The following is a 13122-nucleotide window of genomic DNA, read 5'->3' as shown; positions in this document are numbered from 1 at the left end:
ACCAATCGCTAACTCTGGGTGTCCCACAGGGGGATGTGGTGAGGTTGTTTCATGCAGAGCAGGAGAAGTTTCTGACGTGTGATGAGCATCGCAAGAAGCAGCATGTTTTCCTGAGGACCACGGGCCGCCAGTCAGCCACGTCGGCTACAAGTTCCAAAGCATTATGGGAGGTGGAGGTGAGACCCCAGAAGCAAAGCCAGAGCAAAATTGGACATTGCCCGTGTTCCCTAGTCTGTGGGACCCTTCACTTTCTGCTTCCTTTCCCCAATCACTGACTTCTGAATTGGGGGCCTGTGACTCACCACACCCAAGGCTGTGGGAAGTGGAAGGTGAACTGGGGTCTTGAAGACCCTTTTTGCCAGGGTTGGGAAGGACGGGGGTGAGGGGAGGGATTCCAGAAGACTTCCTGAAGGAGGTAGTGGCCTTCTGGAGCGCCCTACATTTCTTCAGGGGTCGTGAATGGTCTCAAGGGTTCTCTACAAGCAGGGTGGGGCTGGAGAAATGAGACATTTTTGGGGAAACAAGTCAATGATGATTTGGTGGGAACAGAGGGCTGGCAAGTTTGGCAAGCAGGAATGAATGGTATCCTGGAATCTGGAACCAAGCAGGGTGGAGATGGCTCCATTTTCTGCGAGGGAGTAGCCCAAAATGGGGACTCTGCTCATGGTGTGCGAGCTGGGAGTATGTTAGCAGAGGCCTAAAAGTGGGCTCTCCCAGCTCATTGGACACTGGAGTCATCAGAGCATCCAGCCAGCTCCAGATCTTGTTCTTCTTGAGGCCCTAGCACCTCTTCCTCGGGCAGCATTTCCCTTCAATTTAGGGTATCACCACCTGGGGCCGAGAGATAGCATAGCAGTAAGGCATTTGCCTTGCATGTGGCCAACCTGGGATGGACCCGGTTCAATTCCTGGCATCCCATATGGTCCCCTGATCTTGCCGAGAATGCTTTCTGAGCACAAAGCCAGGAGTAACTCCTGAGCGTAGCTGGGTGTGGCCCCAAACCAACCAACCAACCAACCAATTAATCAGTAAACTACTTTAGGGTATTGCAACTTGCAATCTCCTTGGCTTGATGCTGCCTTGCAGACTTCATTCACTAGGGTGAAGTCACATGCAGGACAGCATCTCTGGGGATTTCCCCAAACAGTGCCTGGATCCCAAACTGGCTCTGGCCCTGACCTGCCTTCTCTTTCAGGTGGTCCAACATGACCCTTGCCGTGGTGGAGCTGGCTACTGGAATAGCCTCTTCCGGTTCAAACACTTAGCTACCGGCCATTACCTGGCGGCAGAGGTGAGTGCCTACTGCTCTTGAGTTGCAACCTACGCCTGGGCTTGCTCCTAGGTGGGGACACTTTGCACCTGCTGCACCGGTGGAAAAAACAACATGGCGGACTGAGGGCACACTGGGGTTCTCACTGGAGTGTGGGGAATGGGGGAATATCTGGAACAGCAGTTCTCAACGTTCTTCCATGGTGGCCCCTGAACCATTTCCAATCTGGACTGTGTCTCAGTCATTTTCCCCATCCTCATCTTTCTGGTCAGCTTCCCCAATGGACACGGTTTTCACCGTGACCCCACTTGAAGCCTCTGGTTGAGAGACGCTGTTCTAGAAGCATGCTTGTGAGGTTGTGTCTCTTGTTTCTCCTTGCTCACTGCTAGTACCCCCACACTGTCTGTCCCCACCCACGTCCACACCCGCTGATATATGATGGAGTGGCCAAGCCTGGATGCTGGCAGGACTGGAGTAGCAGGACTCAGGCCTGGATCTTGTGCTATCTTGGAGGGAGGCCAGAGACCAGTGACATGCATTTCACTCATGTCTGGTTTGGGGGGGAAACATGGGGCTAAGCACCGAGAGTGTGCAGGGCCCCCAGACCTGACACAAGGCCCTGGGCCTTCCAGCTTCCAGCCCTGTGTCCCAGTGTGTGGGATCCTGAGGGTCAGCTTGGTGAGTCAGGGTCCAGGGATCTACAAACCTTAGTGAGTTTTTCCAACTGACCCCTGAAGGATCCCAAAACCAGCTGAAACTCAGGGGTACCCTCTGCTTGCATGGACTGGTCATGGTAGTTGTGATGGTGGCGCACAGGAGCAGGACGATGCGATGATGAGATTTCTCAGAGTAGTTTTGCTTCTGTCCCTTTGGGCAGGTGGCACTCTAGGACTGATGTCCCTGGCTCTGCCCAACGCAACTCTTTGTGTTGCATTGCAGATCACCAGGCAGGGTTGTGATGGGGCAAAACAGGGCCCCCTGTAGGCACTTCTGTAGGAACTCAGGCCTGTGTCCGCAGGCCCCAGCCTAACTTTTCAATCTTTCCTCGGACTCAGCAGGACCGTCCCAGACCAGGTGCTGCTGGGAGCTGTTGTGCCTCCCTGTTGCAGGCCGGGCTGCACGTTGTGCTCCTGTGTTGTGTTGTGTTGGGTTGGGTTGTCGTGTTGTGGCATGCTGGTGTGGTAAACAGCGGGCAGGAGGTTCAGTGTGAGGCCTGATGGAAGGTGTGTGAATACCCCCAGAGCCTTGAGTTTTTAATTTCCTCCCGATTTCTTCCATCAGGCAGACCCTGACTTTGCGGACGAATGCCTGCAGTTTCAGCCCCCTGTAAGTACGGCCTGAGCACCTCCGCCTTGGCTCTGGCGAGGGTGAGGCCAAGAAGGTGCGAAGGGCCGGAGTGTGGGCACAGAAGGGGGCAGGAAGCTCTGCGAAGGCACTTGTCTCCTGTGCACTGAAGCCTGCCTGTGTCTCTGTCTCTTGGGCCTAGAGAGGGTGAAGCCGTGGCTTCTGGGATGGCATCTAGCCCAGGACACATAGCAGAACATTCTAGAAATGTCTATCCTTTGCCGTACCCCTTTGCCAGGCTCCGAGGGACCAACGGCGAGCTGACTTCTCTTCTTGCTTCAATGCCATGTGTTCGCTGCCTTGGGCCTATTGTGGTAGTGATGGCAGTACAAGTCAATGGCTCTTCTCTGCTTTAGTGAGATGCAGAGAGAACAGGGGTGTCATTGTCACATGCTGGGATTTTGACTGCGCTGTGACCCTCACTCACTGTTAGGTTTGTCCCGGTGATTTTTGGGACCTGCATAGGGCCACCCGAAGAAATCCTGAGCTTCCCTGTGTCTTCCCCCTTCCTGAAGCAGAGGGATGCCAGGTTCCTGCACCTGTTGAGACTTGACCCCCTTGGGCAAGAGGGATCTCTGTTTCTCTCTCTGCTGGGGGGTTCATGTGGCTGGTTCTGGGAGGCCTCAGCTCATAGTCTTGGATGTCCTGATCCCAGGGAAACAAACAGATCTTGGTCTTGGTGACTCCATATCACAGTGGCCCCTCTCAGATCTGAAGCCACTTGGAAGCTGTCCCCAGGGTCTTGGGCGTAGGTGTATATGGCTCGTATCTGTTCACTGGACATCTGGTTGTAGAGCAGCTGAGAAATGAGGAAACAATCCGCTAATGAGTGGCTGGCTGAGGGGCGGCAGAATGGAGTGTGGTTGGGATGGCACCATGAGGCACTCTCTGCCCAGGGCTGCGGCAACATCTTGCACCTGAATCGCCTTTGAGATGTCTAGCTTACCCAGCCTATGTGAAGAAGGGTTGCCCTGGGGATTGGGGGTGCCCAGTAGGGTGAAAGCCTTGAGGTTGTTAATCAGGAAGTGACTCTTCAGCTGGTTGGTCCCATGTTGGCCTGAGACGACAGACACTAGGAACTGTGGGGTTGTGGTTCGCTCAGTCCATGAATGACCTCTGGGTGCAGAGTTTGCAGGGAACTAGCGTGCCTGCCATATGCCTGTCGTGCCACCCGGTGGCAGCAGACAACCACTGTGGCTGGCCTGAGTGGGATTTTCTGCCTCTAGGACGTCTCCTCACAGGTGGCGTGTGGCTCGTGAGGCCTCACCGTGTGGTGACGATCGCATTCCTTCCCTCGAAGGAAAACAGAGCACAGGTGTCCCTGTGGATTCCCTCTCCTGTGGGGAGAACCCCTGGGCTTATGGTAGGAAGGAAGCTGGTCTGGTGAGAAAGGGACCTTTGCAGGTACAGACATAGGCAAAGGGCCGCCATGAACCTATATGGCAAGCCAAGGTCCTGGCTTGCCCTGGATATGTGGGTGGATGGACATACCCATAAACCCCTTCTCGTGGCCATACTTAAATTCTCAAAGACACAGTCAAAATTACACACGATCTCACAGACACACAAACTCACGGTCTCAGAGATACTTATCATACAATCTTACACAAAAAGTCTCACAGACCCATTCCCAAACATTTTCTTAGACACACAACCTCCATCTGCACTGAAGCTTTTTGCATGTCTGTCAGACACAAATCAATACATATATTCTCTCTGACACATGCTGTTATCTATTCGTACTTCCGTACTCTCTATTTACACTCTCATATCTACTCTTACATTCTTACCCATTCGCCCTCACACAAACACACTCTCACACATTTGCTCTCAACACACGCTCATGTTCTCTAACACAATCACACACAATTATCACATGCATGTGATAGCCACTCTATCATCTGTCATGTACTCTGACATACTTGTATTCTCACAGACTCTGGCTTTTTTTTTTTTTTTTTGATGGGTCATACCTGTCGGTGTTCAGGGGTTACTCCTGGCTCTGTGCTCAGAAATTGCTTCTGGCAGACTCAGAGGACCATGTGGGATGCTGAGACTTGAACCACCATTTGTCCTGGGTTGGCCATGTGCAAGGCAAATGCTCTATCTCTGTGCTATCTCTCCAGCCCTATATTCTTGCTTTTTTACATGCTGCCTCTTCTTTCCTTTCTTTCTTTCTTTCTTTCTTTCTTTCTTTCTTTCTTTCTTTCTTTCTTTCTTTCTTTCTTTCTTTCTTTCTTTCTTTCTTTCTTTCTTTCTTTCTTTCTTTCTTTCTTTCTTTCTTTCTTTCTTTCTTTCTTTCTTTCTTTCTTTCTTTCTTTCTTCCTTCCTTCCTTCCTTCCTTCCTTCCTTCCTTCCTTTCTCTCTCTCTCTCCCTTCCTTCCTTCCTTCCTTCCTTCCTTCCTTCCTTCCTTCCTTCCTTCCTTCCTTCCTTCCTTCCTTCCTTCCTTCCTTCTTTCTTTCTTTCTTTCTTTCTTTCTTTCTTTCTTTCTTTCTTTCTTTCTTTCTTTCTTTCTTTCTTTCTTTCTTTCTTTCTTTCTTTCTTTCTTTCTCTCCCCATCCCTCCCTCCCTCCTTTCTCTTTCTTTCTTTCTTTCTTTCTTTCTTTCTTTCTTTCTTTCTTTCTTTCTTTCTTCTTTCTTTCTTTCTTTCTTTCTTTCTTTCTTTCTTTCTTTCTTTCTTTCCTTCCTTCCTTCCTTCCTTCCTTCCTTCCTTCCTTCCTTCCTTCCTTCCTTCCTTTCTTTCTTTCTTTCTTTCTTTCTTTCTTTCTTTCTTTCTTTCTTTCTTTCTTTCTTTCTTTCTTTCTTCCTTCCTTCCTTCCTTCCTTCCTTCCTTTCTTTCTCTCTCTCTCTCCCTTCCTTCCTTCCTTCCTTCCTTCCTTCCTTCCTTCCTTCCTTCCTTCCTTCCTTCCTTCCTTCCTTCCTTCCTTCCTTCCTTCCTTCTTTCTTTCTTTCTTTCTTTCTTTCTTTCTTTCTTTCTTTCTTTCTTTCTTTCTTTCTCTCTCTTTCTCTCTTCTCTTTCTTTCTTTCTTTCTTTCTCTTCCCTTCCCTCCTTTCTTTCTTTCTTTCTTTCTTTCTTTCTTTCTTTCTTTCTTTCTTTCTTTCTTTCTTTCTTTCTTTCTTTCTTTCTTTCTTTCTTTCTTTCTTTCTCTTTCTTTCTTTCTTTCTCTTTCTTTCTTTCTTTCCCCATCCCTCCCTCCCTCCCTCCCTCCCTCCCTCCCTCCCTCCCTCCCTCCCTCCCTCCCTTCCTTCCTTCCTTCCTTCCTTCCTTCCTTCCTTCCTTCCTTCCTTCCTTCCTTCCTTTCCTCTCTCACACACACAGACATTCTACCTGCAGAGGTCCACTACACACCCAGCCCGACTGATCTGACTCCCCCAGTGCTCTTCAGATGGTGTGAAAACCTGGAACATTTTGCAGGTTCTGAGGAAAGCGTGCCACTGCTGACCAGCAAGTGGTCAAGACTTGATTCAACTCCATCCTGATGGGCCAAGAACCCTGCCTGATATGGGGGTGTGTCCTTCCGGCTAGGCCTACGTCTCACAGAGCTTCTGGGCTCCTTGTGCTCAGTGTGTTGCAGGTTTCTCGGGGACCTTGACCTCCACAGGGGCCAGTTCTGATGTTCTGAGGCCACATGTGGAGGAGAAGACTAAGGCCAACCATGTCCACTTCCTAGAGGTCCCAGTCCCTGTCCCAGGACAGTGGCTCTGACCCCTTGGAAGTCCCTCAACTCAACACCGCTTGTGCTTGGCAGGTGGATCCTGACCAAGATGCATCCCGGAGCCGGCTGAGGAACGCCCAGGAAAAGATGGTATACTCGCTGGTATCTGTACCCGAGGGCAATGACATTTCCTCCATCTTTGAGCTGGACCCCACCACCCTCCGGGGCGGCGACAGTCTTGTCCCCAGGTAGGACCCCCACATCAACCCAGAGCCTTTCCTGAAGCTTCTGGGCATGCTCTGGACACGCTTTGTTTCAGGTGGATCAGACAAGACACCCCAAGTCAGGTGAATGTGGCTAATTGTACCCCACTAATTCTCTTCCCAGCTTCTTTCTCACCTTCCTTTCCTGAGGAAGGGGCTGGCATAGCTCCCAGTTCAGCTACAGAGGCAGCCTGTGGGAGTGGCACTAGATACCCCCTACTTTGATGGTCTTCTACCTGTCATGGCTGAAGGCATTTTTGTGGACATGTCTCCCTGCTGCATAAGTCCAAACACCCAGCAATGGCAGCTGCTTTTTCCTTGGGGAAAAAAATCTCTGGCATGGTCTGTGGCGTGTTTTCTGCCAGGGTGACCATGGATTTGGTTTTACAACTTTGTCCAGATTTGCCTCTCAACCCCAAGTGTAGGGTTGAGAGAGTCAATTCTTCTTGGGCCATGGCTTCAGAAAAGGTCTTGGGGGGTAAAAAAAAAAACACTTGGGGAACCAGTTCAAAGTTCGCTCAGTTGTATTGTTTGAAGATGGGGGTTCATGGGTGTTGTATTTATTATTAATTATGAAGTCCTAGTGTTGTGGGATGAGGCCTTTTCTGGCTTGGCCTGGTACCTGCAGCCCCTATGGCTGGTGGGTCTATAGCTTGCAGGGTGGAGAAATAATCCACAGCAGTCAGATGAACTTTCAGGAGAAATCCAGCTTTATTACAAGGCACTAAATCGCCATGTAGCACATGGCTTCTAAGCTAAGCTCTTTTTTTGTTTTTGTTTTTGTTTTTTTGTTTTTGGGTCACACCCAGCAGCTCTCAGGGGTTACTTCTGGCTCTGTGCTCAGAAATCACTCCTGGCAGGTTCAGGGGACCATATGGGATGCCGAGATTCGAACCACCGTCCTTCTACATGCAAGGCAAATGCTCTATCTCCATGCTATCTCTCCGGTCCCACTAAGCTAAGCTTTTTAAGCACCCTCCTTCATCCATCCTGACTGCTTCTGCCTCTCTATCGCCCTCCCATCAGGCAACCCCTATCTATTCCCAAGAGCAGCCCTTCCTTGGTGTGGGTGTGGGTGGGGCTGACCATCCAGGTGGGATAGGCTTGAAGTTGGGGTAGGGATAATACATGGCAGTAAATAATGAACTTGCCTAAAAACTCAGTATCTGGATTTTTGCAATGCTTATTATTCTAGGAGTTTCTTATCCCAGCTAACATGAGCGCTGGTCCCCTCTGGGTCTCTACCCCTGGGTGCCTTGATTCTGGCTCTCTTTAGCTTGTATCTCTTAAGTCTAGGTCTCTCTAACCTTGCTTGCCTCTATTCTGGCTCTTTCTAAACCCGGGTCTCTGGAGCCAGAGAGATAGCACAGCAGTAGGGCATTTGCCTTGCTTGCTGCCAACCTGGGAGGGACCAGTTTGATTCCCGGCATCCCATATAGTGCCCCAGCCAGCCAGGGTCGATTTCTGAGTGCAGAGCCAGGAGAAACCCTTGAGCACCACTGGGTGTGGCCCCAAAATGAATCCATCAGACTGGCCGCTTTGGTCTGTGTCCCCTCCTTCCTGCACCCAGGGCCAAGGAGTCCTCCTATTCACCCTTGTACTAAGTTCTGGCTGAGCATTTCTCTAGCTCCCTGAGTGTCTGTTGCTATTGGTATGCTCTGGAGGTCCAAATCCTGACCTTGCTTTTTTTCTCACTGACCTTTGCGTGTTTACAAGCACTGGCCTTATGAGTGTGCCGGCCTATCTCCTTCTGGGGAAGGGGCCTAAAGTGGAAGATTTCTGCCACTGTTTTTTTTTTTTTTGTTGTTGTTGTTGTTGTTTTGGTTTTGGGTCACATCCGGCAGTGCTCAGGGGTTACTCCTGTCTCTGCACTCAGAAATCACTCCTGGCAGGCTCAGAGGACCATATGGGATGTTGGGATTTGAACCATCTGTCCTAGGTTGGCTCCTTGCAAAGCAAATGCCCAACCGCTGTGCTATCTCTCCGGCCCCTTTACAAGAAAAGCAAAATTGGTCTGGTAATATAGTACAGTAGATAGGGTACAGCAAGGCATGTGCCTGCCCCCCCACCCCCAGTTTCATCTTGACATAGTCTGGTCACCTTGGCTGAGCATAGCTTTGTGGCTCCAGCATTACCTTGGTATTCACACACCTTTCCCCCTCAGCCTCTTGCATTGGACCACTGACCCAATTCACAAGAATCACCAGTGGGATGCCCAGGTTTCCTAGGCACAATTGGGGACCCCCGATAAATCAAAGAAAGACAAAACATTCTAGATTTACAGTAGCAAGAGGCAGTGTAAAGAGTGTCTACTCACCTTGGAATAAAGAGGCAAACCCAGAGAGCACCAACTCCTGGTGACTATTGTGAAAGGTTTAGCTTGAGGAACCAGTGTGATTGATTCTGAGTGGACCTTGCCAACATTTCTTCCCCTGGACATGATGTTTTTCTACATTTTTCCAAGTAAATGTCACTTGCCATCACTTCAAATAGCATAGTGGACTTATGTCATGTAATAATTTGTAAGCAATGCTTTGCTGAACCTTTTTTTGTTTTTGATTTTGGGTCACACCTGGCAGGGGCTGCTCCTGACTCTATGCTCAGAAATCACGCCTGCCAGGCCTGGGGGACCATATGGGATTCTGGGATTCGAACCACCGTCCTTGTGCATGCAGGGCAAACACCCTACCTCCATGCTATCTCTCCGACCCCTGCTGAACATTTTTGTGTCTCATTACATCACATCTTTTCTCTCTTATTTTTAGGTGGGGAGGGTTGTTTGGGGGCGACAGCCAGCCACTAGTCTTGACTCTGTGGTGCTCAGGGTCACTCCTGGTGGGACCCTAAGAATGCATGCAATGTTGGCATCAACCCAGGGTCAGTCATGTACAAGACAAACGTTGACCCTATCCCTGGATTGTCTCTCCAGCCCTCATCTCATCCTTTAAGGAAATAAAAAACTCTAAAAGTAGGCTCATGATGGGACCGGAGTGGTAGCACAGCGGTAAGGTGTTTGCCTTGCATACAGCTGATCCAGGATGGACTTTGGTTCGATCCCCAGCGTCCCATATGGCCCTCCAACCCAGGAGCGATTTCTGAGCACATAGCCAGGAGTAACCCCTGAGCGTCACCAGGTGTGGCCCCAGAACCAAAATAAATAAATAAATAAATAAATAAATAAATAAATAAATAAATAAATAAATAAATAAAAGTGGACCCATGAGATGGACAGAAAAGCACATTTTATTATATTTTTTTTGTTTTTGATTTTTGTTTTTTTTTGTTTTTGGGTCACACCCAGTGGCGCTCAGGGGTTACTCCTGGCTCTATGCTCAGAAATCACTCCTGGCAGGCACAGGGGACCATATGGGATGCCAGGATTCAAACCACCATCCTTCTGCATGAAAGGCAAATGCCTTACCTCCATGCTATCTCTCCGGCCCCGAGAAGCGCATTTTATATGTGCTACAGAAAATGCAGCCTTGCTTATAGAACTTTCCCCAGGGTCCATGAACTCTTGGATGTCAGGCAGGTCCACACTGGAACAGGGCATCCTGTTGTGCTCTGAGGAGTCTCTGGATGTCAGGAGAGAGCCAGAGAGCCTGGGTGACTCCTTAGAGTCCTGGGTTGTGATCTTTCCCCTTCTCTTTCCTGTGGGAGTTTTTCCTTCCTGAGGTCTCTGTGTCCCTGGATAAACGACCTTCTCATTTCCTACTAGTGTCACATGCGGTCTTTATTTTACTGCACACAAGACATGGGTTTGCATTGAGTTTTCCATTTTTGGTTTGTTTTCAACCCATGGGCATGTCTCTTCCTTGCGTCTCTGTTTCCTCGGTCTTTTTCCATTCTTGGGAAGCCCATGTTCTCTCTGGAACACACTTCTCTCTCTTCATATCTTTCTAAATAAGTTTCAATAAAAATTAATCCTACTTCAAGATCATTTTTTCCCCATTTTTTACTGCTGACATTTATTTACGGGCCTTGTCTTTTGCTACTGTTTCTGAGAGACTGTCTATCCCCTGTGCCAAGGTTTTCTAGGAATTTCATGATTTGTTTGGTTTTGTTTGAGGATCAGATTTGTCTGTGCTCAAGGACTATGCCTCATGGTGTTGTCTCTCTGGCTTCAAGATTTACTGTTCTATTTGACCGATGATAGTAACATTTCAGTTATGCTTTTATTTTTTTAATAATATTCAGTGAATATGGTGGATTTTTTTGCTTTATTTATTTATTTATTTATTTTGGACCACACCTGGCAGCGCTCAGGGTTTACTTCTGGCTCTGCACTCAGAAATCACTCCTGACAGGCTTGGGGGACTATATAGGATGCCAGGAATCGAACTGGGGTTCGTCCTGTGTTGACCCTACTGCTGTATACGACTCTGGCCCCAATCCTCAGCGGATATTTCTGGATTCCCTATTTCGTTCTGAGGGGCCCAATCCCAGGATTAGCACCTCTGTTTCAAAACCTGCACACCCAAATCATGGGCCTGCCATCTGAATGACTGAGGGTTTGGTCTTGAGTTCAAATTTTCTGGTGTGGGAAGCAGAAAGCTGTTTATTGGTGTCCTTTCCTGAACAGACAGACCCATGATGGAGCAGTTGTGTGGCTGCATGGCCACTCTTTCTTCATTTCTCCCACAGAAACTCCTACGTCCGGCTCCGCCACCTGTGCACCAATACCTGGGTACACAGCACGAACATTCCCATCGACAAGGAAGAGGAGAAACCGGTGATGCTGAAGGTAAGTCTGAGCCGGGCCTGCCTTGGGATGGCTTCTTGGGAACAGACCGTGGGTGTGGTTGCAAGCGTGTATATTATTTTGGCAGAAGTATGTTGGGGAGTGGGTTCGGGTAGAGCAAACCTGAGATTCCTAGTGTTGGCTTCTGTGGTTCTACCAAAGGACAAATCCTGCTCTAGACTGTGTGTGACAACATCTGCCTGTCCTGGCGATGGGCAATGCCTCACTCTTTCCTTGTTTCTCTGGATTTGATGCCTGCCCATATGACCTTCCCATTTCCTTGGCTTCTCTCCCTGAACATGAAGGTCTGGAGCAAGGGTCATTGTTTTGTACAGAAACATGATCTGTGATCACCAATTGTTTTGTATCATGGGGAAGCCAAAGGATTATTTCCTACTGTAGAGAACAGTCCCATGCAGAGACAGGTCTGTGTGCCCAAGAGAAGAGTGTCATATCTACACGCTAGCCTGAGCATTCACTTTAACGAAGACAATTGGGAACTCCCTAAATCTAGCAATTCCAGGCCCATAATCAGACCCCCATCTCCTGTCTCGCTGCCAGACACCAAGAGTGAACCTTGGTGTTTTTCTTCACTTATTTGGTTCCTTTTTTTTTGTTTGTTTTTTGTTTTTTGTTTTTTGGGCCACACCCAGCGGTGCTCAGGGGTTACTTCTGGCTGTCTGCTCAGAAATAGTTCCTGGCAGGCATGGGGGACCCTATGGGACACCAGGATTCAAACCAACCACCTTTGGTCCTGGATCGGCTGATTGCAAGGCAAACACCGCTGTGCTATCTCTCTGGGCCTGGTTCTTTTCTTTCTTTCTTTTTTTTTTTTTAATATATTTTTTATTTAAGTAACATGATCATAGGTGGGTTACAGTCATAACCAGAACACCCCCCTTCACCAGTGTAACATTCCCCTCTCCCCTCTTCCCATCCCCTGCCTGTATTCGAGACAGGCATTCTACTACAGTTATTTGTTTTTAAGTTCAATAAATTGTATTTTTTTTCCTTAAAGGATAAGAGTAAAAAAAACATAATAAAGGTGTGATAGTAGCAATCGCCATTGTTTGCATAGGTCCAGAAAAATGGAGAAAATGGAAAAATAGATCCTTGACCTGATTACAAAAAGGCCTCACCCCAGAAGTTTATTGGCATAAGACTGACTCTGGGTTCCAGGCATACCAGCCTGTCCAACCTGAGTCATTCTCCGTAGTCCCGGTGAAACTTTTTCACATTTTAGCTACGGTTGGTATCAGATTCTTATATTTAACGATTCTGGATTCTGTGCATTTCTTTCATTGATGTCAGGCTGATGTGAAGCACTTATTTGGTTCTAACTGAAAACTACCTCTGGGCCTTTGGCTGCCTAGCACTCATGAGCACATGGCTGCAGATCTGGCCTTTGTGTCCAAAGGGCTTTGTGCCTGTGCCCCCAGATGGATATCTCTGCTTTCAGATCGGCACCTCCCCTGTTAAGGAGGACAAGGAAGCCTTTGCCATTGTGCCCGTGTCTCCAGCCGAGGTGCGAGACCTGGACTTTGCCAACGATGCCAGCAAAGTGCTGGGGTCCATAGCAGGGAAGCTGGAGAAGGGAACCATCACCCAGAATGAGAGAAGGTAGGTATGATGGAGGGATAGGTCTGAGGGTAGGTGATGGGTCTGAGGGGTAGGAAGTGGTCTAAGGGGAGAAGAAGTGGAATTGATGGAAGAGGAGATGGGGGTCTGAGGAGGAAAGCAGTAGGTCTGAGAGGTGTGTTCGAGGCAGGGAGGATATAGGTCTGATAGAGTGGAAAAGACCGAGAAACAGAGACGCAAGGGAGAGACAGGCCCACGGGTTAAAGACA

At 48.8% G+C, this 13122-nt stretch overlaps 1 protein-coding gene across 3 annotated transcripts in view; it reads left to right on the top strand.

Moving 5' to 3' along the window:
- Positions 1 to 13122, top strand: part of ITPR1 (inositol 1,4,5-trisphosphate receptor type 1) — a 215091-nt gene that overhangs the window by 76449 nt on the left and 125520 nt on the right. For 2 of the 3 annotated variants that reach the window (XM_049766350.1, XM_049766349.1), the window contains exons 8-13: positions 30 to 176; positions 1196 to 1291; positions 2552 to 2596; positions 6365 to 6519; positions 11179 to 11278; positions 12735 to 12895. In XM_049766350.1, coding sequence (XP_049622307.1) covers positions 30 to 176; positions 1196 to 1291; positions 2552 to 2596; positions 6365 to 6519; positions 11179 to 11278; positions 12735 to 12895 — 704 coding nt within the window. The remainder of the gene's footprint in view (positions 1 to 29; positions 177 to 1195; positions 1292 to 2551; positions 2597 to 6364; positions 6520 to 11178; positions 11279 to 12734; positions 12896 to 13122) is intronic. The other variant, XM_049766351.1, reaches the window with a different exon arrangement.

This window comes from Suncus etruscus, chromosome 20 (genome assembly GCF_024139225.1).
Source record: "Suncus etruscus isolate mSunEtr1 chromosome 20, mSunEtr1.pri.cur, whole genome shotgun sequence".
NCBI classification, from domain to species: domain Eukaryota; kingdom Metazoa; phylum Chordata; class Mammalia; order Eulipotyphla; family Soricidae; genus Suncus; species Suncus etruscus.
The sequence above is the reverse complement of the archived record's forward strand: the minus strand, read 5'-3'. Positions and strand labels throughout refer to the sequence as shown.